The 23,756-nt window shown below is 35.3% G+C and overlaps 3 protein-coding genes across 3 annotated transcripts in view; 1 reads left to right on the top strand and 2 right to left on the bottom strand.

The window, feature by feature from the left end:
- The window catches only part of LOC110580801 (probable ubiquitin carboxyl-terminal hydrolase FAF-Y), a 15,863-nt gene extending 12,217 nt beyond the window's left edge, over positions 1 to 3,646 (bottom strand). Inside the window, exon 1 of the mRNA XM_044912042.1 lies at positions 3,625 to 3,646. Coding sequence (XP_044767977.1) covers positions 3,625 to 3,646 — 22 coding nt within the window. The remainder of the gene's footprint in view (positions 1 to 3,624) is intronic.
- Positions 3,647 to 6,926: 3,280 nt separating this feature from the next.
- Positions 6,927 to 17,265, bottom strand: LOC110580811 (RNA-binding motif protein, X chromosome-like). Its single transcript, XM_021690464.1, has 8 exons — positions 17,157 to 17,265; positions 16,551 to 16,657; positions 13,646 to 13,865; positions 11,826 to 11,978; positions 8,871 to 8,985; positions 7,867 to 7,992; positions 7,702 to 7,790; positions 6,927 to 7,222 (listed from the first exon to the last, which is right to left on the bottom strand). Exons 1-8 carry the CDS (start codon positions 17,263 to 17,265, stop codon positions 6,927 to 6,929), a joined length of 1,215 nt encoding a protein of 404 aa, XP_021546139.1.
- A 2,479-nt stretch (positions 17,266 to 19,744) lies between these two features.
- LOC110581157 (probable ubiquitin carboxyl-terminal hydrolase FAF-X) overlaps positions 19,745 to 23,756 on the top strand; it is a 103,102-nt gene continuing 99,090 nt past the window's right edge. The window contains 1 exon segment of the mRNA XM_044912041.1: positions 19,745 to 19,885. Coding sequence (XP_044767976.1) covers positions 19,745 to 19,885 — 141 coding nt within the window.

The raw sequence follows: 23,756 nt of genomic DNA, 5'->3' as shown, positions 1-23,756 counted from the left end.
TTACTCTTCCAGATTAAGGAAACTTTCTCTTAAGATATCTATGACTTACAGAAATGTGATTAATTCATTTGTGAACAAGTTGAAGCATTTAACTTTTCTACCTGAACCCTCTGAAATTCAAAAGGTCTCAGTATTTTTTCTTCCATGGCAATCATAATTATCTGTATAAGTTCAATAAGAATCTGTTCTCCTTGTAACAGGACATCATTGGACATATTATTTTATCAAGGCTTTGGCTGGAATGTCGTATTTGAGAGTGACATACATTGACTCAGATATGACCAAATAGTTTTGAGGAACTAAGGTTGACATGAAACCTGGAGCCATAAAGCCCCTTGGAAATGTTGGCATGATACCTTGCTTACAGAGTTCCCAGCAGCCTCACCAGAGTAAAGAAGTCACTTCCTGGGAGGTGCAGGAACCTCAGGATACTCTGGGGACCTCATGGAGAGGAATCTGCCCACATCTACAGGTGTTGCAAGCATGTCTGATGGTGAGTACTTGGCTTGGCTTCTGGCCTGGAAGGCTACTAAAAGTTCAACCTAAAAATTCCTCATAAAAAGTTCCAGCAAAGCAGACTTTTAAAAGATCTATAATCAATCATTATTCTTGCTGAGGTTATATAAATAATTAGGCCAGGTTTGTTAAAATTGGACTTGTTTAGTAAAACAAATTAGTCTTGATTTGGCTATCTCTAAAAATTAGGGTTGTTTTAGAGAGAAAAATTATGTTTCAGTAACCCACCTTTGTAGATGTTAAATCTGAGTTCTGATTGTCTTTGAATGTTGTTTACGTCAGCTAGACAACTTGAGGTAAACTTCAGAGAAATTATCACAGTAGCTCATGTATAAACAATCTCCTTGCTTTTCTGTGGGGAAAATAATAGGATCCCATGGGCATATGATTATTTGAACTGGAAAATGGGGTAGATTCCCCAAACAGTTGTGTAACTCAGCTATCACCTTGACCAATTCTATGTGGCTGGGATGATGAAATCATTCCCTAAAAGCCAGAGCATAACCCAAAACTCCAAAGGGTTAACTATGGACTCGTGGAGATCATGGATGACCCCACTTTCTTTATGATTGGACTGGATGATGCACTTGGGGATGCCCTTAACTCTTGATAAGTTTTCTCCCACTTGCCAGTGATTCCTTAAAATTGGATATTGTTAATGATGGACCTCAAACAAAAAGGGCTTCTTGATGGTTTCATCCCTCATAGTCATAATTATCCTATTGAAGTACAATTGCAAACAAAGGCCTTAGCCAAGCAAGTAACAGCCCTCCTGGTAAAAAGAGCCTCAAAGCTCACTATGGGACAGTCCTGACTGTAATGACTTCACATCAGGTCCAAAGTGTCTTAGAAACCAAAGGCCACCAATGGTGATGGAGGCCGACATATTACATAAATACCAGGCTACACTTACAGATATGCCTGAAATAATACTTGAAACTTGTCAGACTTTAAACCCAGCTACCTTTATGCCTGGACCATCGTACTTCTATAGAGCATAACTGTTCAGAAGTTATTGATCTTGTTTATGCTAGTCAACCAGATTTAAAAGATGTCCCTATTGAAAATACAGATGACAGTTGGTTTACTGATGGTAATAGTTTCACGAAAAAAAGGGCATAAGAACAGGACACCTGGGTGGCTCAGTCAGTTAAGTGGCTGCCTTCAGCTCAGGTCATGATCCTGGGGTCCTGGGATTGAGTCCCACATCAGGCTCCTTGCTCAGCAGGGAGCCTGCTTCTCCCTCCGCTGCAGCTTCCCCTGCTTGTGCTCACTCTCTCTCTCTGACAAATTAGAAAAAAAAAAAAAAGAGGGAATAAGAAAAGCTGGGTATGCCATAGTGCTCACTTGTGCTTTACAACTGCCAAAGCCTTAGAAGTTTATATTTATACTGACTAAATTTGCTTCCCTAGCCTACATGCTCATGGAGCAATTTGGAAGAAAATGGGATTATTATGAAGCCGTAACTCCCCAATCAAATATGGGCCTGAAATTATTACTCTTGAGGCTCTACACCTACCTGAGGAGGTAGCTGTGATTCACCTCAAAGGACATCAAAGGATATGACCTTAGAATCTAAAGGAAACAATTCACTAGACTGGGGCAGCCAAGCAGGCAGCATAAAATAAATATTAAGTCTTTTACCAGCCTTAAATAAAGTCCATGAGTCTAGTCTATTCAGACCAAGAAATTCACATAGCCCAGGAAAGAGAATATTAAAAAATACACAGGACTGGCTTGTTAATAACAAAGGAAAAAATCTTTATACCCAAAGATAACCAATTGAAGCTAATACAGGGTTTCCACCAGGCTACTGATTTGGGTAAAAAGGCCACTGAGGGGACAAAAACTTTGCTAAGAGAAATCGTCCCTAGATTTGGACTCCCTTGGTTGCCACAGAGTAACAACAGACTCTTTTATTAGACATTCAAAAGATGGCCATCCAAAACTGAATAGCCCTTGGTATCTTGACTGCAATTAAAGGAGGCCCGGAATTAGATGACTCTCTTCTAATGGCACCCAGTGGCTATGCGGCTCTAATTTGTGTCCATGGGCCCCAGGGCTGTACTCTGTAGGCCACTGTACTCTGGATTTTGCCTAGATGCACGGACATGTTATTAAAACCATTGCCAACCCAGCCAACCTTCCAAATCCAAAATAATGGTTGACATGTTCTGTGTCTCACTGGTATGACCAATTAACATCCATTTTTGTTCCCTCTTTAGGACTGAAGGGTGTTGTTTGGCACATGGAAGCTCTTCGTAAGTACATCGTTAAAGACCTAAGTGATATTCAAAATGGCACTTCCCTATTAAATACTGCACTAACACAAATGCATAAAGCAGTTTTACAGAATAGAATGGATTAAATGTTTTAACTACTATGAAAAGTATAATGTGTGCTAGCATAAAAACAGAATGCTATGTATATGTTCCAGATTACCATATTTCTGGGTTTATGACATAAATACTCAAATTGGCACTTTAAATGATCCCTTTCTTTCCTTTAATGATTGGTTAAACTTCTGGATTGGAGAAGGAATTCTGTCAACTATCAAAGGACTCAGTTGGGCTTCTTTTTCTGTTACACTATTTATGTTTTGCTGTTTTCTCCCATGTCTCTCCACCTGGTGCTGAGACTCTTTCGCTGCCGTAACTTCAAGCCAACAGATGATCCTTTCCACTTGGGGAGATCCACACGTCTCCCTTGGATTCAGCGACCTCTGCCTTTTGTAACTCCTGTTATCTAAGTCCCCAACTGACCAATGTTGACCCATAGGTAAGGACATCTCTATGCCCCTATTCAGTAAGAGGAAGTTACAGAAGATGAGACTTTCCACCCTCAGAAACCTTAAAGATTTAAGGGTCAAAACTGTTCAGGGGAGTAATAATGTGGGAAAAAAAAGGAAGAAAATTTATTAAATTTCCTTACTACTTACAGTCCATTGAAAAGTCCTTGAAACAGGCAGAGTGACATTCTCCTAGGGACTCAGCTGCCTCCATGTTAATAACTTTGCTAAGGGCAAAAGGCAATCATAGTGTGCCCCGCCCCCAAGATCCTGTAAGTCTACTTTTAACATGTAAAAATTCCTTTAGAAATTTCTTTTACCTCTAAACCCCACAAGATCCATGTTGGCAATCATCCCCCAAGCATGTGACCCACCAAATACACATCTGAAGGGTATATGACTCAGGTTTTATTAGACGGTAATAAATGACCTGTTCCCAACAATAGCTAACCCCTCAAGGTCCTGGAAACCTTGCTTCCAAAATTCCTTAGAGACTTGTGCTATCCCTAACCCCCTCCCAACTTGAAAGTATAATGGGCCTCTCCTCATGACCCCCGTGCAGTTCTGTCTACCCCCGGGTCCTATTCCCATACTTCAGTAAAATCACCTTTTGCACCAAAGATGTCTCAAGAATTCTTTGACCATCGGCTTTGAACCCAAAGGTCTTTCCTACATCCTTTGGAATTTCATGTTTGTGTGGATTCCCATACATATGAAGTTAGTTTTTTTTTGTTAATCTGCATCATATAAATGTCTTTCATACTTCAGCTAGAAGGATCTTGAAAAGCAGGAATTTCTTCCAACCATTAGCTCCATTAAAAAATTTAAAAACATTAGGGCGCCTGGGTGGCTCAGTCGTTAAGCGTCTGCCTTTGGCTCAGGTCATGATCTCAGGGTCCTGGGATCGAGCCCCGTGTTGGGCTCTCTGCTCTGCGGGGGCCTGCTTCTCCCTCTCCCACTCTCCCGCTTGTGTTCCCTCTCTCACTGTGGGTCTCTGTCAAATAAATAAAATCTTAAAAAAAAAAAATAAAAAACATTACCATGGGGTAATTAAAAAACATTAAAAAAATTACCATGAGGTAAGAGAATCTATTATTATATACTGCTGTTAGTTTAGCACCTATATACAACAGAGCGTGCATATTGACTCTTGAATCAATAAACACAGGAAAGTAGTTGGTGTGGCCTTGTCTCAATGTAGTTTCTAAAGGCAGCTTAGTATGCTTTAAGATAAACCAGTTTTAATGACTAGAGTCCACAACAGGACATAATTATTTAACTTTGGCTCAAGTTTTTTAATTAGGAATTTTATGTTTGCTGTTTTTCAAAGCCAACTAATATAAACCATATGTAGGGGGGCGCCTGGGTGGCTCAGTCGTTAAGCGTCTGCCTTTGGCTCAGGTCAAGATCCCGGGGTCCTGGGATCGAGCCCCACATCAGGCTCCCTGCTCAGCGGGAAGCCTGCTTCTCCCTCTCCCACTCCCCCTGCTTGTGTTCCTTCTCTCACTGTGTCTCTCTCTGTCAAATAAATAGAATCTTAAAAAAAAAAAAAAAAAGTTTAAACCATATGTAGGACTGACTCAAAAAAAATACAGCTCCCTATATTATGTATAGAGAAAACTTAAAAGGTCCAATTTAAATAAGTGTCTACTCAGGGTTTACTTTTCATTCTCTGAATTACAAATAAATTTAACTACTCCCTGAGAATTATGTTCCTTTGAAAACTTTAAGGGGATAGGCTTTCAGCTCTGGTTACGAATTTTCATTAAGCGTTTACTCAGACTTTTCCACAGTGGAGGAGAAATTTTATCTTTTGGGTTATTACTCTCATTCCCACATAACTTCTATTACCATAATGACAGTATCTTGTCAAGAATCTTCGTGGAGTTCAAAGCCCCCAGATCAGAGTATCACAGATGCTATTTCCTGTGCCTTAAAATAGGCAAGAATGCTGGGCAATTTGTATTCTTCTTGTTCAACCTTCATAATCCTACAGCATTTGTGAATGAAAACATCTTCATAACAGTAAAAACTTCACCCAAACATACAAGGATGGCAATGGTTCCTTTGAAAAATACTTTCATCCTATTTGTGGTTAAGTTTTTCAAATTAACTAATCTTTCAAGTATTCCTACTGCTGATCTTCATCATTTACTCATGAAAAGTAATCCTTCCTCCTTGTAAGATTAGTTTGTATTTTTTAAACAGCTATTTGAGAGCCAGAGCTTGTGCACGCACGTGCAAGCACAGCAGGGGGAAGGGGCAGAGAGAGACGGAGAAGCAGACTCCTGGCTGAGCAGGGAGCCTGAGCCAGGGATGGATCCCAGGACCCTGTGATCATGACCTGAGCCAAAGGCACTTAACCGCCTGAGCCACCCAGGTGCCTTTAGTATTTTTAAGAACCATTAGATGTTAAACATTTGGAGCTACTTAAGTGATTTGTTTTCATTTCAGTCCAAAATTTGGGTTTGCTTTTTCCTTTTGTCCCTTTTTATGATTTCAGTATCATAAGGTAGAGATTTTTAATTTAGTAAACCTTTATGCTCCAGTATGTAAATTTTCTCTTATGCTTTTCCTTAAAAAAAAAATAATTTTCCAGTAGTTTTCCAAACTCGATTTGGCAGGCTTATCAAAGCTTTTAGACACTCAGCTTCCAGAACTAAATGAATATTTTTATTCCTATTCATGATTTCACCTAATTTTATTGACTTATGTTTGTAAGACTATTTACAAAGCCTTTGAGTTACATTTTCAAATAGTCCAAGATAGAGTTAATGAGTAATTCCAAAGATAAAAATCTGTTTATCAATATTTTTGTTTACAATATTTTTAATCTAGGAGCACTTATTTCATTGTATTTTAATACTCTGTAAAGTTAACTGGTTCAAGTTTTGATCTAGGTGGAAAACTGGTTTCATTACCATTATTCCCACTCTGGTCATTTGCTGTTTTAATCTGGGTAAGAAAATAAATGCTTAATTTATTTCTTAAACTTTTGTATCCTCCTATATCTAATTTTCTTTTAACTAACACCACTCCTTTAGGAGGACTTTAGAGTAATGAGGCAAACACATTCTTTTGTAGCCCTTTTGGAGATTTAGTAAACCTTTTATACATTTACGTTTACAGAGAACAACACATTAATTGGCTTAGTGTGCCCCACTGGAAAATAATTGGCACAGCTTGCTGTGCAGAAGTAACATACTACTTTATAATGTATGCGTTTATATTCAGACACAAAGGAAATTTTAGGCAAACAGTGCAATTCACCTTCCATAGAAATTTGCTTTCCGGTTTTTTCTTTTGCTTTCACTTTTTTAACCCAATAATAAAATCAAATAAGAAATCCCATTTCACGGAAATTTTTACTCTGAAAATTTTAACAATGCAGACATTACATTCAAGTGACTTACCTAGTTTTCATCAATTAACATTAGCAATTATAAAATTACTTTGAATACTTTCTCATCTTATCCATCTTATCCAAAAATTCATGGGAGAGCAAGTTAACATATGCCTTTCCCCATTAAAGTAACATTTTTCTTTTATTAGTACTAAAGTAACAGAAAACAAGTAGTTAAATTTCCTCTTTGACAAAAAATCGGTACAGAACTTATTTTTATTATCTGCGACGACCTCCTCTTTCAGATCGGTTTCCCCCAGGACCTCCTCCGGAAGCCCCATAACTTGAGCTAACATACGATTCACGAGAAGGGTAGGCCCTATCCACAGAGGGTGCGAACCCTCGATCTTGTCTGCCACCACGCTCACGACTTATGTAGAAATCACTCCGGCTGCTTGAGTAACTTTCCCGACCTCCACCATATCCATTACGTGTGCTGCTATAATCATCATAGCGACTGCTTCCACCATAACTCAGAGGGGGCCCACGTGCTGGCTGGGCACCACGGGAGCTACCTGTAAGGTCAATGATCAAGTAAAAAAACTAACTACATTACAATTTTTGTGGCATCATTACACCATGAACCTAATTTAAGTACTGTATTTGGAAGAAATATGTTTTTATTAATTTAAAAGGAAATGTAAATGTAACATGCATGTTTTAGGTTAAATAATTTGAAGTAAATGTTCTGTCAGTTTCTGAAAATGGGCTGAAATTCTGACCTTCATATTTTTCTTATGTTTCATATTGTTAAACACTCTCCCTTCCTTGTTAGTTAAAAATGTTAAAATGTTTTTGATGAGACTGCCAATTTACCCTCAAAAGTAACCTGTTAGTTTAAATGGACTATTAAAAAAGTAATTCAAAAATCTTCAAACTAATAAAAGGCCATACTGCAGTTTTGCCTTGTAGAATTAGAAGTAACATTATATACTCAACAATCTGGCTTGTTAAATCTAATTGCATGAGTTTTAAGTAACAACTGAACTCTTACCATAACTCTCATATGATTCTCTGTAAGAGCCTCCACTTGAATGTTCAGAATAATCTCTATCACGAACACCACCAAAGCCATCACGATCACTAAATTTAAAAAAAGGCATTAATGTAACAAGAATTGCAAGCAGCTATTTGATAAAAATTTAAATTTTCATAGTACCTATATCCTCTAGAGTAATGTTCATCCCGAGAACTTGAATGGCCATAGTAACGGTATGCATAGTCTCTAGATGGTGGAGCGTAATTCTTGGTGTCTCGGGAACTTGGATAATCTCTGCTCGAATAACTTAAATAAAGCAGCAAATTTTAAAATGCAGTTTCTTATATCCAGAATATATATAAAAAATTGACAATAAAAAGACAAAACATTTTTCAACGGGCAGACTTGAATACACTTTTCTATAAAGAAGACACACAAACGGCTAACAAGTACATGAACAGATGCTCAATCAGTCATTAGGTAAAATACAAAACAAAAACTAGTCACTGCTTCACCCACATATTATGTTGGCTATAATTAAAAAAAAAGCAAAATATTAAATGTTAGTAATGTAAAGAAATCAGAATCTGCACATTGATAATAAAAATATATAATAGTACAGTTCTTGTGGGGAAGGTTGGTGGTTCCTTAAAAAATTACAGAATTACAATAGGACCCCAAAATTCCAGACCTAAGTATATGCCCCAAAGAATTGAAAACAGGTATTCAAATATTTACAGATCAACGTTCACAACATAATACGGTGGAAATATCCCACATTGTGTTAATGGCATATACAATGGAATATAAAAATAAAAAATCCATAGTAAGAATTCATGCTACAATGCATGTTTCTTGAAAACATTTGTACTAAAGAAGCCAGACACAAAATGTTACATTGGTTGGACTCCATTAGTATAATCTATGCAGAATAGGTAAATCCAGAGACAGAACACAGATTGGCGTTTGTGAGGCCCTGGAAGCAGGTAGGGGTAACATTAAGGGTTATCTGGGGATGATAACAATATTTTGGTACTACATAAAGATGGTAGTTGTTTAACACTGTAAATGTACTGTTATTGAATTATTAACTTTAAAATATTTAATTTTGTTAGTGAATTTCACTTCAACAAAAACAAAAATCCACTATAACTTAACAGTTTATATACTTTGTTTTCCTTTACCTATCTTTGGTATTGTAACCATCATCTCTTGGTGAAATATAGTCATTTCTCCGGGAAGACACTGGCTCTTTGCGTGAAGGACCTCTATAATTTTCTCTCCCACGTGATGGTGGCCCTTTAATTTAAAAATTCTTAAATAAGTATCTCAATAATTTTTATAAGAAAGAAAAATTCGAAACAGATTTCTTTCCACAATTCTTAAAGATTTCTCCCTTAAGATACTATTTATGATTATTTTTGTCTGCTTTTTACATGTTCCTGAATGTCTTATCTTCTGGTATCTTCCCTATGTAAATTTGCATAATCTTTAAATTACCATCGGTATGTAAAAAAAACTTCTAAATATAAACAATTTCAGTAGCTACTTCAACCAATTCAATGATTAAATCTGCCTCTTTACTTTCACTTGTCAGCTTTTCTTTCCTATTTGTCATTGTCTTACTTAACCCATCCCTTGTCCAGGTTACTTAAAAGTCTATTAAACATGCTTCAGCTGTTCAATATACTCTCCACTATAATGGTCCCACTACAGCTGAACTATTCTTTTCCATATTCACCAGGGTGGTAGTGAGGTACATTCCTAGTTAAAATGTTTCAATTGCTCCCCAAAGATCACAGTATTTATTAAGCTATCACAATTTAGTGTCAAACTATTTTCCCATTTACTTTAGTCTTTTCATAACCATTTTTTTAAGTTTCAAGATTCCCCGTATGTTTTCTCGTCTTTTACCCTTATACATACTAACACCATCAGGAATCACTATCAAGAATACTTGCTTATTGTTGCAAGTATTAACACAGCAAGTATTAACACAGTAAGTCACTTTAATGTATTAAGTAATTACCCCATTATTCATCACTTTCTTTTATTGTCTTCTATGTAACCATCTCATTTAATTAATTTAAACATGTTTCTTTTATACATCCTTGTTTTTTTTCTTAAAACAATCTCTCCACCGCATGAAATGAACTGTGCCTCTTCCTGCTTTCATTATCTTCATCATTTTCTATTTACTGCCCCCAACTGCAAAACTTCTAGTACCTTGCATACATGATGTACCTACCCTGCTTTCTCTACCACTCTGCTCACTTACAATGCTGTTTTTCTTTAATTCCTAAATGTTCCTGATATCACCTAAATATTTCCCTGGTTTTCTATATTCCACTGTTCCTTCATGGCCAGTGTTTCTCAAAAAGCTTAAAAGAGAAATTCACAGTGATTCATTCAGTCATTAAAACTGCTCCAGCTGAAAGATATTATCCTTTCCTTTATTTCTTTTTATCTTCATACTAACTGTTCATGAGTATTAACATGCAAAACCTTCAAACTGTTTACTGACTGAAATACATACGTATCTTTTTTCTGCTAAAAAAAGTACTGACTTCAATTCATTCCACTCACACCAACAGTGTTATCTTTCCTTGGGGCATTAGATGCCAAATTCTTTACATATATTTTCTAATTTATCATACCAAGTGGCTTAATTTTGTAATGATGACAGTGTTGATGTCTAGTGCTTTATTAGCAATACTGTTTAAGAGCTAATTTGGAAAGTAATGTACCCCTTCCTAAATATGAAACTTTCTCCCACAAGTAATGTTATCTTCACATGCTAATTATTATTCCTAGTTCCTAGAATTAAGCACTCCCCCTTTTTTTTTGCCTAATTCTTTCATTGGAAACGTGTAGGCTTCTTCTGTATTTAAGACAACAGCAAATTACACTTAGCTTCATAAAAGGTAAATCTGATAATGTCAACTTCTACCATAGAAGTTAAAGAGCAATGTTGCATTAAAAGAACTGAAGTTTTCATTCTAAATTTGAAGATATAGTGTTTATTTCTTCACTAAGACGTTCTTTACCCTCTTGATTCCTACTCTGTTCAATCCAAGATCTTACACCTTCTCAAAATTATGTTCTTATATTTGATTCTACTTATCTCTTGCTTTAAATTCTCTCAAGTAATTTCAAATTCCCTAAGGACTGTTATCTTACAGTTTAAAACATCTCTCCATCAACTTTGGTGATGAACTCTTACCTTCCATATGTCATAACTAAATTATAATAGCTTCATAACTATATGCACTCCTGTGATTTCCAATTTAAATTATTTAAAATTTGTAAGTCTATTTATTATTTAAATTTTATGTCTACCAAGCCTTATTTGTTATTAAATAACCAAACCCCACAGTGATCTCTATCTCTTTTCATCTAGGTAACAAAATACTTTCTATTTCTTTATCATGAAATACTTAATACTAGATATTTCCTTCCTAATGAGAGGATTCTTGGAAGCAAAAAATGTAATCTCACATGTATTTATACATTTCTTAGTATTCTCACAGAACAGAAACAATGTCTTACACATAATTATGATTTTAAAACTGAACTTTCTAATAAATTTTAGATTAGGACATCACTAATGCACATACTTTCAAACTCATGCTGCGATTAAGTGTGTATCCATCATCATCTGCATTTAAAACAGAATCTTTAGTAAAGCCACCATCACAGTCCAAACACAGAAAGAGAAAATATGGCAAGTTGCATTTATTGTTAATAAACTAATAACTAACAGAAACCAGGTGATCAAAATACACATCAAAATATTCTCATAGGGCATTGTGATTTTCAAGAATATCTTGATCTAGAAATCACGCAAAAAAAAAAAAACCTGCTCACCAAAGCATGTTATACCAGGAACTTTAAAAAATGAAGAGGGGTTCTATAACAAACGTGGACTTAAGAGGAATGCTTTCCCCACTGTTTGTTAATCACCTACTGCCATCTAAAATTAGAAGCTGAAGAATTAGATCCTAACCAAAAATAAGTAGTGATCAATAAATACACCCATATACTTTCTTATTTTCCATTGCGCTTCTTGAAATCAACTTCTTAAAATAGATGATTTTCATTCACAAGAAACAACTGTCTTTGTGATTCACAGCATTTACCTCTTCTTCCAGTCCCTCTATTGCTACGCCCGGGAGCAGAAGGAGCAGATCTTTTAGGAGGAGGACCTCCACTTCTTGAAGATGGGCCTCTTTTAACTGGAAAGGGTCCCCTGGAAGAACTCATGTTGAGGTTAAGAGTATATTCTCCATCATCTGTGTTTAAATGAAATCTTTTTAGTAAAGTACAATCAACATTTTTTAAATGATGAAGTTTCATTGTTTAAAAATCTTTACTAAACAATTATGGTCTTAAGTATTCAGATTTGTATAAACTAACCTTGTTTTCTTACATGATATATATAAATACAAATCAAAGACATTGTGAAAGTCAGTTTGGAAAACCTAGAAAAACTCAAGCATTTTATATTCACATTAAAGAGACACATCTGGGAAAAACTGAAGGGGTGGAGAAAAATGGTAAATAATTGCTCAAGTAATCCTAATGTCAAGAAAGCTACTTTAAAAAGCATGTAATACATAGGCACAAATCAAAATATTTTAAAAAATCTAATGGAGAAGATGCATCAAAAATTCATTACCTGAAAGAGTAAGTTAACATATACAATTCTTACTTGCACTTAATAGTCAACAAAATTTTATGTTATGTTCAATTTTACTGGTATTTTAAGAAATGCATATTAAATCATCAAAAATCATTTTACCCTTCTAAACTAGAAAAACGTTTAGATATATTCCCACTCCTTGGTATTGTCATAGGTTAAAAAAAAAATGAGTATTCTTATACATGGCAGAAATAGGTAAAATTTTTTCAGTTATCAGTTTAGTGGATAAAAACAAAATTGCTTCTAAATGGGATAAATCTTACAATTCTACTTTAGGAGACAATTTCCTAAATATCACCCTGGTTTTCAAGAACAGAAGCTAAATGTTTGATTTTTAAAGACTGGTTAACAGAAGAAACAGTTTATTCAACACATAGGAAGTGACTCCTTTTCATACTGAGTAAAAAAACCCTCTCTGAAAAGTTCATAAATACCATTTTCAAGGACTCATTCTCCCTCCAACACACACAACAAAGATAAATTCGTATCTGTGAGGCAGTGGCTTTTAATCTTTTTCTGAGTAAAGACATCTTCCAAAATCTAAAGAGAGCTCTAGGTATTTCCCCAAATGCAAGTTTCACTAACAAGAGACCAAGGCAGAAACCCTTCACACTGATGTTTGCACAAGCATATATGGAAAACAAATATTGCAGTCTGAATTTAATTTGAAATTTATGCCATTTCACTGCAACGTTATATTTTTGCATATCATTTCAAGTATTTTAGAACTATAATTCCTTAGCATTTAGAACACAACATAAGAAAAAAAGAAAAGAAAAAAAGAAACAAATGTGATAAAATAACACTGTAAAGGAAATATCTATAGAAAGATAAATAATCTGAAAAGATCATCTAATAACCAAATTTTCAAAGTAAGAATTATATTCAGTTAAATGAATAAATTGATTTTAAATGATGAGGTATACATTTCTAAGGCAGTAATTTCTCTTAATTATCCTTTTGTAAAAATCATAGATTATTGGTCTGGATAATTATTGTAAATTGTCAATTCATCAGTTAGGTCTTGGCAAATGGCAATAATTACAATGATAACAAAAATGAGAGACCAAATTTGTGAGGCCATGTTTTGTTTGAAGGACTGAAGACAAATATGGCAATGAAGTATCATGTTTTCATCATTAAAAAAGAGAAGTATTTCAATTACCAATGTTAATTCCTCATCTAATGAATCTTAGTTTATTATGCTCATAAAAGATGTAAATAAAAACTAATGTATTTCCATACATTCAAACTTACTGTTTTCCAGTCCTTTGGTTGCATCCTTATATTTTAAAACATTACCCAAGTGTCCTCCACGTGAGGAACGCCCTCTTGCTCCTCCACTTCCTCCTCTTCCACATCTCACACTTCTTGGATGGCCTCTGTTTCTTGGATGAGGTGGTGGCTTCCGTCTTCCACCACTTTCAAAAGATGGTTTGTTGGCTTGCTCCACTTTAATTGCTTTTCCATCCAAAGACTAAAGACATTAAGTAGAATATCAGTTACATTACACCAATTTAACAAGTTTTACAAATCTACTCATTACTGAAACTAAAATCAAGTTCAGATAAAGAAAATAATGATCAGGTCCTTCACCTGCCAAATATGAGACATTTAACTGGTAACTGCCTTCCATTAAGTCATCCAATACAAAGTGTATGTATTGATTATTAAAACTCCTTGAAATACCATCCAGCATCAAAAAGAATAGCTCTCACATTTCATGAAAATACACATTTTCTAATGTATAACTCACTTCATTTTTGTATTTCTATTATTTAAATTTTCCAGTGTCCCAAAGGTATATAAAACAATGTGTACTGTCATTTAGAAAAAAAGTTACTATTACTTATTCAAAATGGTTGTTTATATCCTGTATTATTTTTTATTATCTGTTCTGCTAAGAATTAAAAGAAAATTTCCTAATATGACTGCAGCTGTATTTACTGTGGTTATAACTTTCTTTGCTTTTCTTTCTTTTAATAGAACACTTATTTGGTCTTTAATGTTTTGCCATACTCTGTTCTTACCCAGCTTTGCTTTATTTTTTTTTTTTAAAGATTTTTTATTTATTTATTTGAGACAGAGAGAATGAGATACAGAGAGCATGAGAGGGAGGAGGGTCAGAGGGAGAAGCAGACTCCCTGCCGAGCAGGGAGCCCGATGCGGGACTCGATCCCGGGACTCCAGGATCATGACCTGAGCTGAAGGCAGTCGCTTAACCAACTGAGCCACCCAGGCGCCCCCCAGCTTTGCTTAAAATATGTTCCTAGAAAACAACTTTTTAATATAGTACTTCATTATTCTCATTTTTCAAAGATGCTTAAATTTCTTAAGCTCCCAATAATTTCAGAATTGTTTATCTTTCACAGGGACCAACATGATTTTTAAAAACATAACTTTTAATAATTATCCCACATAAAACATTCTGGTCATTTTGTATTACATACGGAAAAGAATCTTAAATCCTAAATTCCTACCAAGACTTCTGGTAGGTATGGGCCCTAGCCCAATATAAATAGCCACAACTAGCAGTTCCCACACCAGTGACTCGTTTGCTGTTTCTGAGTCCAAAATATTTTCTGCAAAGTTATGCATGGCTGCTTCCTTTATAAAACGCAGGATTCAGCTAATGCCCCTTGATCTTCATGGATAAAAACACTGTCCACTACCTCTACAAGTTCTAATTAGATTACTAACTTTATTTCTTATAAAGTTCTTGTACCAACCATATTAATTCTTATTTATACAGTTCTTATCTTTTATCCTCAAATACAAGAAAACAGGTACTTTGATTTACAACCATTACTCAGTCGCTTTATCAAAGGCTAACACATAATAAGTATTCAATAAAACGTCTGCTGAAAGAATTTAGAAATAAAGTCTATAGAAATTCACGTCCTTGTCCTTAAAAGCCAGAAAACAAAGAAATCATCAATTGTTGTTAATAAGTTTAATTTACCTCTGTACACAACACAAAATCCTCAGCCAAATCCAACTTCTACATGCTACGTGCTAACAGTCAGAAAATATAAAAGCTAAGTAAAAAAAGGTCAGTATGTAGTGACAGCCTGCTTTGTACCAGAAACCAATCTACAGGGGAAAATAGAAAACTAACATGTGTATTCCACACTATGAACTTAAAAAGTCCTGCAAGTAATTTAAAAATGAACTTAATTAACACAACAAAAATAAAGTAACTGAAAAGTTAAAAAAATGAACTTATAGTATTATGAGTATAAAAAGATACTACCTACAATATAAGAGATAAAATTTTGGAGTAAATATGCAATTTGAGTTTTTGAAGCTGAAAATGCTATTTATGAGGCTGACCCAGGTCTTGACCAGTCCAAAAAATATTGGCAATAGCTTAAAGAATAATAAAGCCATAAGACAGATTAGGGTAATCTAAAAAAGGAAGAAGCCAAAAATTCTAGAATGGAGTGACCTGGAGTGCGATAAAGTATTCAGTATTTTAACAGAATCACTGAAAAACTTAAAAGTATACAGATAATACATAATTACTGGATTTTAAGATCCAGAAAGAAAAAGACTATCTGCTTTATTCATCAGTGCACTAAAGCCTGGATCAAAATAAACCCTCAACCACTACAGTAAAATAATCACATAGCAATTTTACAAAAATTACTGGTAACTGAATAAAAACTTATGAAGGAGAGAAGAGCAAGGTTACGTGCAGGTGACCAGGTAATAGATCACCACTTCAACATTTTACTCATTATTTTTTTTTTTCTCAAGAACTAAATGCCTGTATGAATGTAAAGTTTCTGCTCAAGTATTAACTTTTTCAAGAATTGTTTTCCCGAAAAAACAGGAATTAAGCTTTCCTATTTGTCTTCCTAAGCTTTTATGCTACAGAAACACTTCCATGCATTTCAATAGCTTTTTCTGCTGTATTATTTTTGTGCAGGTTTTTTTTTTTAATTTTAAATACTGGAATACTAATGTAGAAATACATTAACATATACTGCTAAAGCTAATGTTCATTTTACTCCTTCCGAACACGCTCTCCAGTATTTATGTAACAAAAAGAAGAGTCACAAGTAAAGAATTTTGGCATACACATTACGCTAAAAATAAAAATCTAAAAATACTATTCAATGAAGAACAGAGCTAGAAAATTTTTAAGAGACTCTTTTACCTTCCCATTCATATCTTTGGCAGCATTTTTAGCATCAGCAGGGCTCTCAAATGTAATAAAAGCAAAGCCTCTGGACTTGTTTGTTTCCCGATCCTTCATCAAAAGAACTGTAGTGCATATAAAAATTTAATTTGATGTTACATAAAAGTGAACCTTCTTAATATTTTGAAAATTATCAATCCACCCTTTGATGATTTTTTCTAATTCATTTTTAACTTAAATGATGTCCTGGATAGAACCACAAAAAAAATTTTGCAGGTTATTTTAAAAACTTTACATTTTACATCATTATGACTTGCTAAAAATTAACAGTGAAGAACTCTACAGTTAGCCTGTCTTATCCCTTTTCAAAACCCTACCTCCACAGTATACATATTTTATTTATTTGCTTTTCCTTTTTTCCCCTTCTCAATAGTAAGAGACTTGGAGGTGTACCCTTTCATTCATTGCTATTAGTGCTTTCCCCATATGGAACATGAGTATTAAAAAAAAAGTGCTCAAGTAAGTTTCAAAAACAGAAAAATAATTTTAGCTTAGCTGTCCAATTATATGTATTTAGTATAATTTACTTTGAACATTTACATACATGTTGGTTTTAAAAGTTACCTTCCACTATGTGACCATATTTCCCAAATACTGCTTCAAGAGTCTTCTCTTTAGTCTCGATATTGAGGCCTCCTATAAACAGCTTCCCAGGTCTATCTGCTTCCACCATTTTGCTGTTAACTGCTTTAAAACATATACACATTGCAAAAAATAAATTATAAGCCAAAAAGATCTATTTTATCAGTGTATGTAAAATTTAAGTGAAGTACCGTTCATAAGCTTTTTTTTTTTTTTAATTTTATTTATTTATTTGAGAGAGAGAGAATGAGAGACAGAGAGCATGAGAGGGAGAAGGGTCAGAGAGAGAAGCAGACTCCCTGCCGAGCAGGGAGCCCGATGCAGGACTCGATCCCGGGACTCCAGGATCATGACCTGAGCCGCAGTCGCTTAACCAACTGAGCCACCCAGACGCCCGCTCTGTTTTGTTTCTTAAAGAGAAACTTGGGTGTCTGCTTGTCTCAGTCAATAGAGCACGTTACTCTTTTTTTTTTTTTTTTTAAGATTTTATATATTTATTTGACAGAGACACAGCAAGACAGGGAACACAAGCGGGGGCAGTGGGAGAGGGAGAAGCAGACTTCTCGCGGAACAGGGAGCCTGATGCGGGGCTCAATCCAGGATCCTGGGATCAGGACCTGAGCTGAAGGCAGATGCTTAATAAGAGTGAGCCACCCAGGCGCCTCTAGAGCATGCTACTCTTGATGTCACAGTCATGAGTTCCAGCCCCACACTGGGTGTAGAGATTACTCAAAAATAAATAAAAACCTAAAATAAAATGAGGAATGCCTGAGTAGCTCAGTCGCTTATAGCAGCCGACTCTGAATTTCCGCTCAAGTCATGATCTCTTGTTCTGGCATCGAAGCTCCTCCCTCCTCTTCCCCCCGCAACTATCTCCCCGCAACGCGCTTGAAAAGTCCCTCCCCCCTTAGAAAGAAATGAAACTTGTAACCTAAAGAGCAAAATGCGCACTGGCTTAACAAGAAAAATGCTCCACCATCTACAGACATCTGATAAAAAACTTGGGTGCAGTATGCAGGCTTCGCTTTTTAAAAATAGTGTGGATTTTTTAAAAAGACTTTACTATTTATTTTATTTGAGAGAGAGAGAGCAGGATACAGAAGGAGCACAAGCAGGGGAAGCGAGGGAGAAGCAGGCTCCCCGCTAAGTAGGGAGCTCCATGGGGGACTCCATTGCAGGACCTAAGCCGAAGGCAGGCGCTTAACCAACTGAGCCACCCAGGTGCCCATAGTGTGGATTTTTTTTAAAGCTACAAAAAATGTGTTTCTGTATCTAACAGTTAACATTTTAAGTTTTCTTAAGTGCACATAAATATGTTAATTTTATTTAGGAGTTTTCCCTCGCCCCTATTTCCATTTATCTTGGTCACATATCAGATAGTCTTTCCTTATTTAAAATAATGTCTCTCTCGAAAGATTTTTAAAATGCTAGGTCATAAAATTAAGGTACGAATTAAAACCTTCGTTGATGGAATTTAAGCCGTGTATATATAGAGTAAAAACGACAGCAAATATTAGTTAACGCAATTGTGTGATTTTTACTGGATGCTAAAAATTTGATGGTTCCTGTGAAGTGAATAAATATTTTGATATCTGATCAGTGAAGGAGAAGTTTATAACCACAGCGTTAAATATTTTGCATGTATTTTTCAGTTACCACCACATTCGTTGAGAAAACTTGTTAAAAAAAAAAAAAGTGCACATGAATCAAAATGGCGCCCGGGCTATATATCCGACAAACAATCCGCGAGGACGCGCCATAATATAACCGAGAAAAGCCAAGTTAAACAACAGAACATGTACATAAGGTCATTAAAAAAGCTTCTCAGCCCGAGTATAGGGTTCTCTATAGTCATATACTCCATCTCAAACTAACATCCATGCATTTTTAACCCATCCCCCCACCATTCACGGACAAACCCGAGAACTTCACGGACTTTCCACGGCTGCAGCAGGAACATATTGCCGAACGGAAGAAAAACGAAAATGTACTTTCCAATAAAAGGACACCTAACTCCTCTAAATAATCTATGCACATATATTTTTAACTTACATAATGTGTTAAGGTATACTGAAAGCGCCTGAGAGAAAATCAAAGTCTGAATTACCACAATTTTCAATATATAAGACATGATATAGCTACTGGCTATTTTTCCTGAGGTATAAACTTGTCTTTCGTCTCTAAAACCCCGAATTCCTTACCTTTTTAATCTCCGGCTTTCCCAACGTCTCGCCTCAACCCTCCGCTAAGCGACCACCAGCTCATCTAACGGCTAAAAGCAACTGCGCCACCAATTTAAACACGTTAAGGAACCCGGATGTGCCCGGCCGATGAGCCGCACAGGAAGTAGGGAATAAGGAAGATGAGCATCATGGAAGAGGAGTGAGCCGAGAAGCTCCGGAGGGAAAAGCCTGAAAAAAGACTAAAAGACAAAATGTATTCTCTACTTCCCTTTTATTATTTACTTCCTCCAGTTCAAGTAATCCAGATAAAGGAGAAACTAAATTTTTATTATCAAATAATCATCCTTAACTTTATCATTGTCTCAAATATTGGCAGTACGCTATCACATGGCATCTAGTAAATTTTTAAAACTGAAAAGAAAAAGTAGTAACAGTGATGAAAATACAATAAGAGAAAGGAATAAAAATAGGAACAGTATTTACGAATCCAAACCTTCAGTATCTTTGAAATACACGGATTTGAAAAAAGTAAGCTTCAATTATCCTCAGTAAGTATATACATGTAATGTTTGACCAAACTTCTAAAATTAAGAAAAACAACAAATCCCAGAGCTCAGTTTTTCTGACCTCAATCTCTGTAAAATAAACACGATCCTTAATAAATAATTCTATGTGGTAAAATAAATTTCTATTCGTGAAAAAAATACTGTTATTAGCTGAGATTATTCCTTCAGTTATTCCTCTTAGGAATTCACTTGCAAAATGCAACCTGAGGGAATACACTTAAATAACTACAGAATAAAACTAAAACTTATTTTTGTGAAATACTCTAGAATTTGTCAACACGTTTTACATAGACATAATTTGTATTGTAATTTTTACAATATTTCTCAATTACGAAGTACTGAGAATTTTTATGTGTACTGTTATAATGAGTATACTGTTGATTATGTCTGGACCAAAACCTTAATTTCTCGTTTCAGTATTTTTCCTTCAGGTAAATAACCCACCAATGAAATTATGCACAAAAGGTAAAGTTATTTTTATACCAAATATTATTTTAGAAAATTGTATTTAATGACAGATTGGTAAACCATTCTTTTTTTTTTAAGATTTTATTTATTTGAGAGACAGAATGAGATACAGAGAGAGAGAGCATGAGAGGGGGGAGGGTCAGAGAGAGAAGCAGACTCCCCGCAGAGCAGGGAGCCCGATGCGGGACTGGATCCTGGGACTCCAGGATCATGACCTGAGCCAAAGGCCGTCATTTAACCAACTGAGCCACCCAGGCGCCCCTTGGTAAACCATTCTAACATTGTATCTCCACATGTATTATATTCTTACCAGAAATACATTAATTTTACCATAACCAGATCAACATTAACAATTACCTTTTTTTCATTTTGTATAGTTAATATGTGCCCTTTCTTGGAGAAATGGATTTTATTATTGAGTTTTACTAATAATGCTGTAAGTAATAAGTAATTAAATAATATATCACTACCAATTGATAATTAATACAAATGAACAATTACTGTATCATCCAGTGAAAGGACCTCACTGGGAAAGCAAACATGGAAATAATAAAATGTGTTTGGTGCTATAAAAAGCATGAGAAAATGCTCCAGTTATTTTTTAAAAGTAATGCACATAATAGTGACTGTTATTTTGTAACAATTATCAGGATCAGTTATTTAGATAAAATATCTATACATACTGTCTTAGCCAATTAATGTTTGGAACTCCTATAACACGTTCATTTTGCAAGAGAGGAGACAAACAGAACTTTAAAACTTTTTCACAGTTTCAGGGATCTATCTCTAGAAAATTATGATTTAAATCTAATGATTTGTCCCCAGATGCTTTGTTGTAAAAGAAAACTGCTAAAAAATATATATCGTAAAAATTTACTGAGATGTGTTTTGAGCAAGACTTGAGAAAATGGATTATAACTTATTAGACATGGGGTGCCTATGTGGCTCAGTTGGTTAAGTGTCTGCATCAGCCTGAGGTTATTTATGATCCCAAGGTCCTGGGCTCACATCATAAGTCAGGCTCCCTTATCAGTGGAGGTCCTCCACTCACGTTCTCTCTCTCTCTGTCTCAAATAAATAAAATCTTTAAAAAATAACTTATTAGACATACTACTTAAGGAGTATCTTAGGCAGAGATAACATTTGGGGAGTTGTGGGATTACTAAAAATAGTGCGGAAGAAGACGAAAAAGGGAACATTGTAAAATGTGATTTGCCTGGAAAAAAGTACAGAAGCATGCAACGTTAAAGGCAAAAGACAACCTGGAGGAAAATAATTTTGACCAGAAATATGAATGTCTACAAAATAGAATGCATCTGTTGATTAACACAACATTATAAAGTAGTCAAGCTGACCAAGAACCTAAGCTTCAAAATGTAGTGGTTGTGTGAAATTGAATAAAATACTTAACCTCTTAAATTAACTGAATCTGCAAAACAGAGATAATAATGGAATTATCAAATAGGACTGTTGAGTTAAAGTTAAATGATGTCCTGAGCACACCTGGAGCACAATACCTGAAACATAATAAAGAGCTCAAACGAAAAAAAAGAAAAGAAAGGGTAGAAATTTATGATTACCTTTCTATTAAGTGGAGGCCTAAAAGCAACACATTATTTAGGGAGTGGTAAATGCCATCAAAATGAAATAAGATGAGAATTGAGGGAGATAAACCATAAGAAATGCTGAACTCTAGGAAGCAAACAGAGTTGTTGGAGCAGTGGGTGAGGAGATGGGGTAACTGGGGGATGGGCGTTAAGGAGGGCACTTGATGTAATGAGCACTGGGTGTTAAATGTAATTGATGAATTACTAAATTCTACCTCCGAAACTAATTTTAAAAAACTGTATTTTAAAAAGAATTGGTTGCTTTAGGGGTGCCTGGGTGGCTCAGTAGTTGAATGTCTGACGTTGGCTGGGGTTGTGATCCCAGGGTCCTGGGATCGAGCCCCACATCGGGCTCCCTGCTCAGCGGGAAGCCTGCTTCTCCCTCTCCCACTCCCCCTGCTTGTGTTCCCTCTCTCGCTGTGTCTCTCTCTGTCAAATAAATAAATAAAATCTTTAAATATAAATAAATTAAATAAATAAAATAAAATAAAAAAGGGGTGCCTGGGTGGCTCAGTCAGTTCAGCATCTGCCACCAGCTCAGGTCATGATCCCAAGGTCCTGGGATCAAGTCCCACATCAGGCTCCCTGCTCATTGGGGAGCCTGCTTCTCCCTCTCCCTCTGCTTGTGCTCTGTCAAATAAATAAATGAAATCTTAAAAAAATAAAATAAAAATAAAATAAATCTTTTAGAAAAAAGTAGCTGAAAATATTAAAATTGTCACATATATACATCTAGTATGTATGTACATGTATTTATATGTATACATTTTTATGTGGGTGTATATATGTTATGTCTAAGTATATGGGTACATATAGTTTTTATGCAAAATAGTTTTTTATGCATAATGAAAAATATATAACTCATATATGCATGTTGCATCTCCAGTCACATTTTTAGAGTTCGTTTAAAAAAAAATCAACATTCAAAAAAAATCAACAATCAAGAATAGTTTAGAGAATATTGTGTATTAAGGAGGATTATAGAATTATAATAAATGAAATGACTTGTGTGCACATTATCAACAGTGATAATCAAAAACTGTAAATAAAAGAACAACTGATATATAACATTATTAGAAGATAAAGTAGAATCTATAGTTTGCTAGGGATTTTGAAGAAATAGTGTGAGTAGAGGAAGGTGTTGAATTATATTACATGAATAAATACAAGAAACAAAATTCAAACTATAAGGAACTATATAGGATAATCAACCTGGTTTAAAAACAAATAGAAAAAAAAAAGAATTGAAGGGGAAAGCTATCTTAAAAGACTCTTTTTTATAAAAGATTTTATTTATTCATTTGACAGAGAGAGAGAGTGCACAAGCAGGGGGAACTGCAGGCAGGGGGAGAGGGAGAAGCAGGCTCCCCGCTGAGCAGGGAGCCCGATGTGGGACTTGATCCCAGGACCCTGAGATCCTGACCTGAGCCAAAGGCAGACGAGACGCTCAGTGACTGAGCCACCCAGGCGCCCCCTGTCAGTTGTTTAAAGATGGGTGTTGTTGTCTCTGGTTATAATTTTGGATTTCCCTAGTCCACCTTTGAATTCTGTCAGGTTTTGCTTAACATATTTTGTGGCATACACATTATTTGATGCATATGCATTTGGGATTGCTGTGTTTTGTTGGTAGACTGACTCTTAATATATAATGTTACATATTCTCTCTCAAACCTGTTTTATATGGTATTACTGTGGTCACTCTGCTTTCCTTTAATGCTTGTATATCTTTTTGCATTTCTTTACTTCCACCCTGCCTAC

This window comes from Neomonachus schauinslandi, chromosome Y, assembly GCF_002201575.2.
Source record: "Neomonachus schauinslandi chromosome Y, ASM220157v2, whole genome shotgun sequence".
Taxonomy (NCBI): domain Eukaryota; kingdom Metazoa; phylum Chordata; class Mammalia; order Carnivora; family Phocidae; genus Neomonachus; species Neomonachus schauinslandi.
Note: the sequence above shows the minus strand (reverse complement) of the source record. Positions and strands in the feature narration are given on the sequence as shown.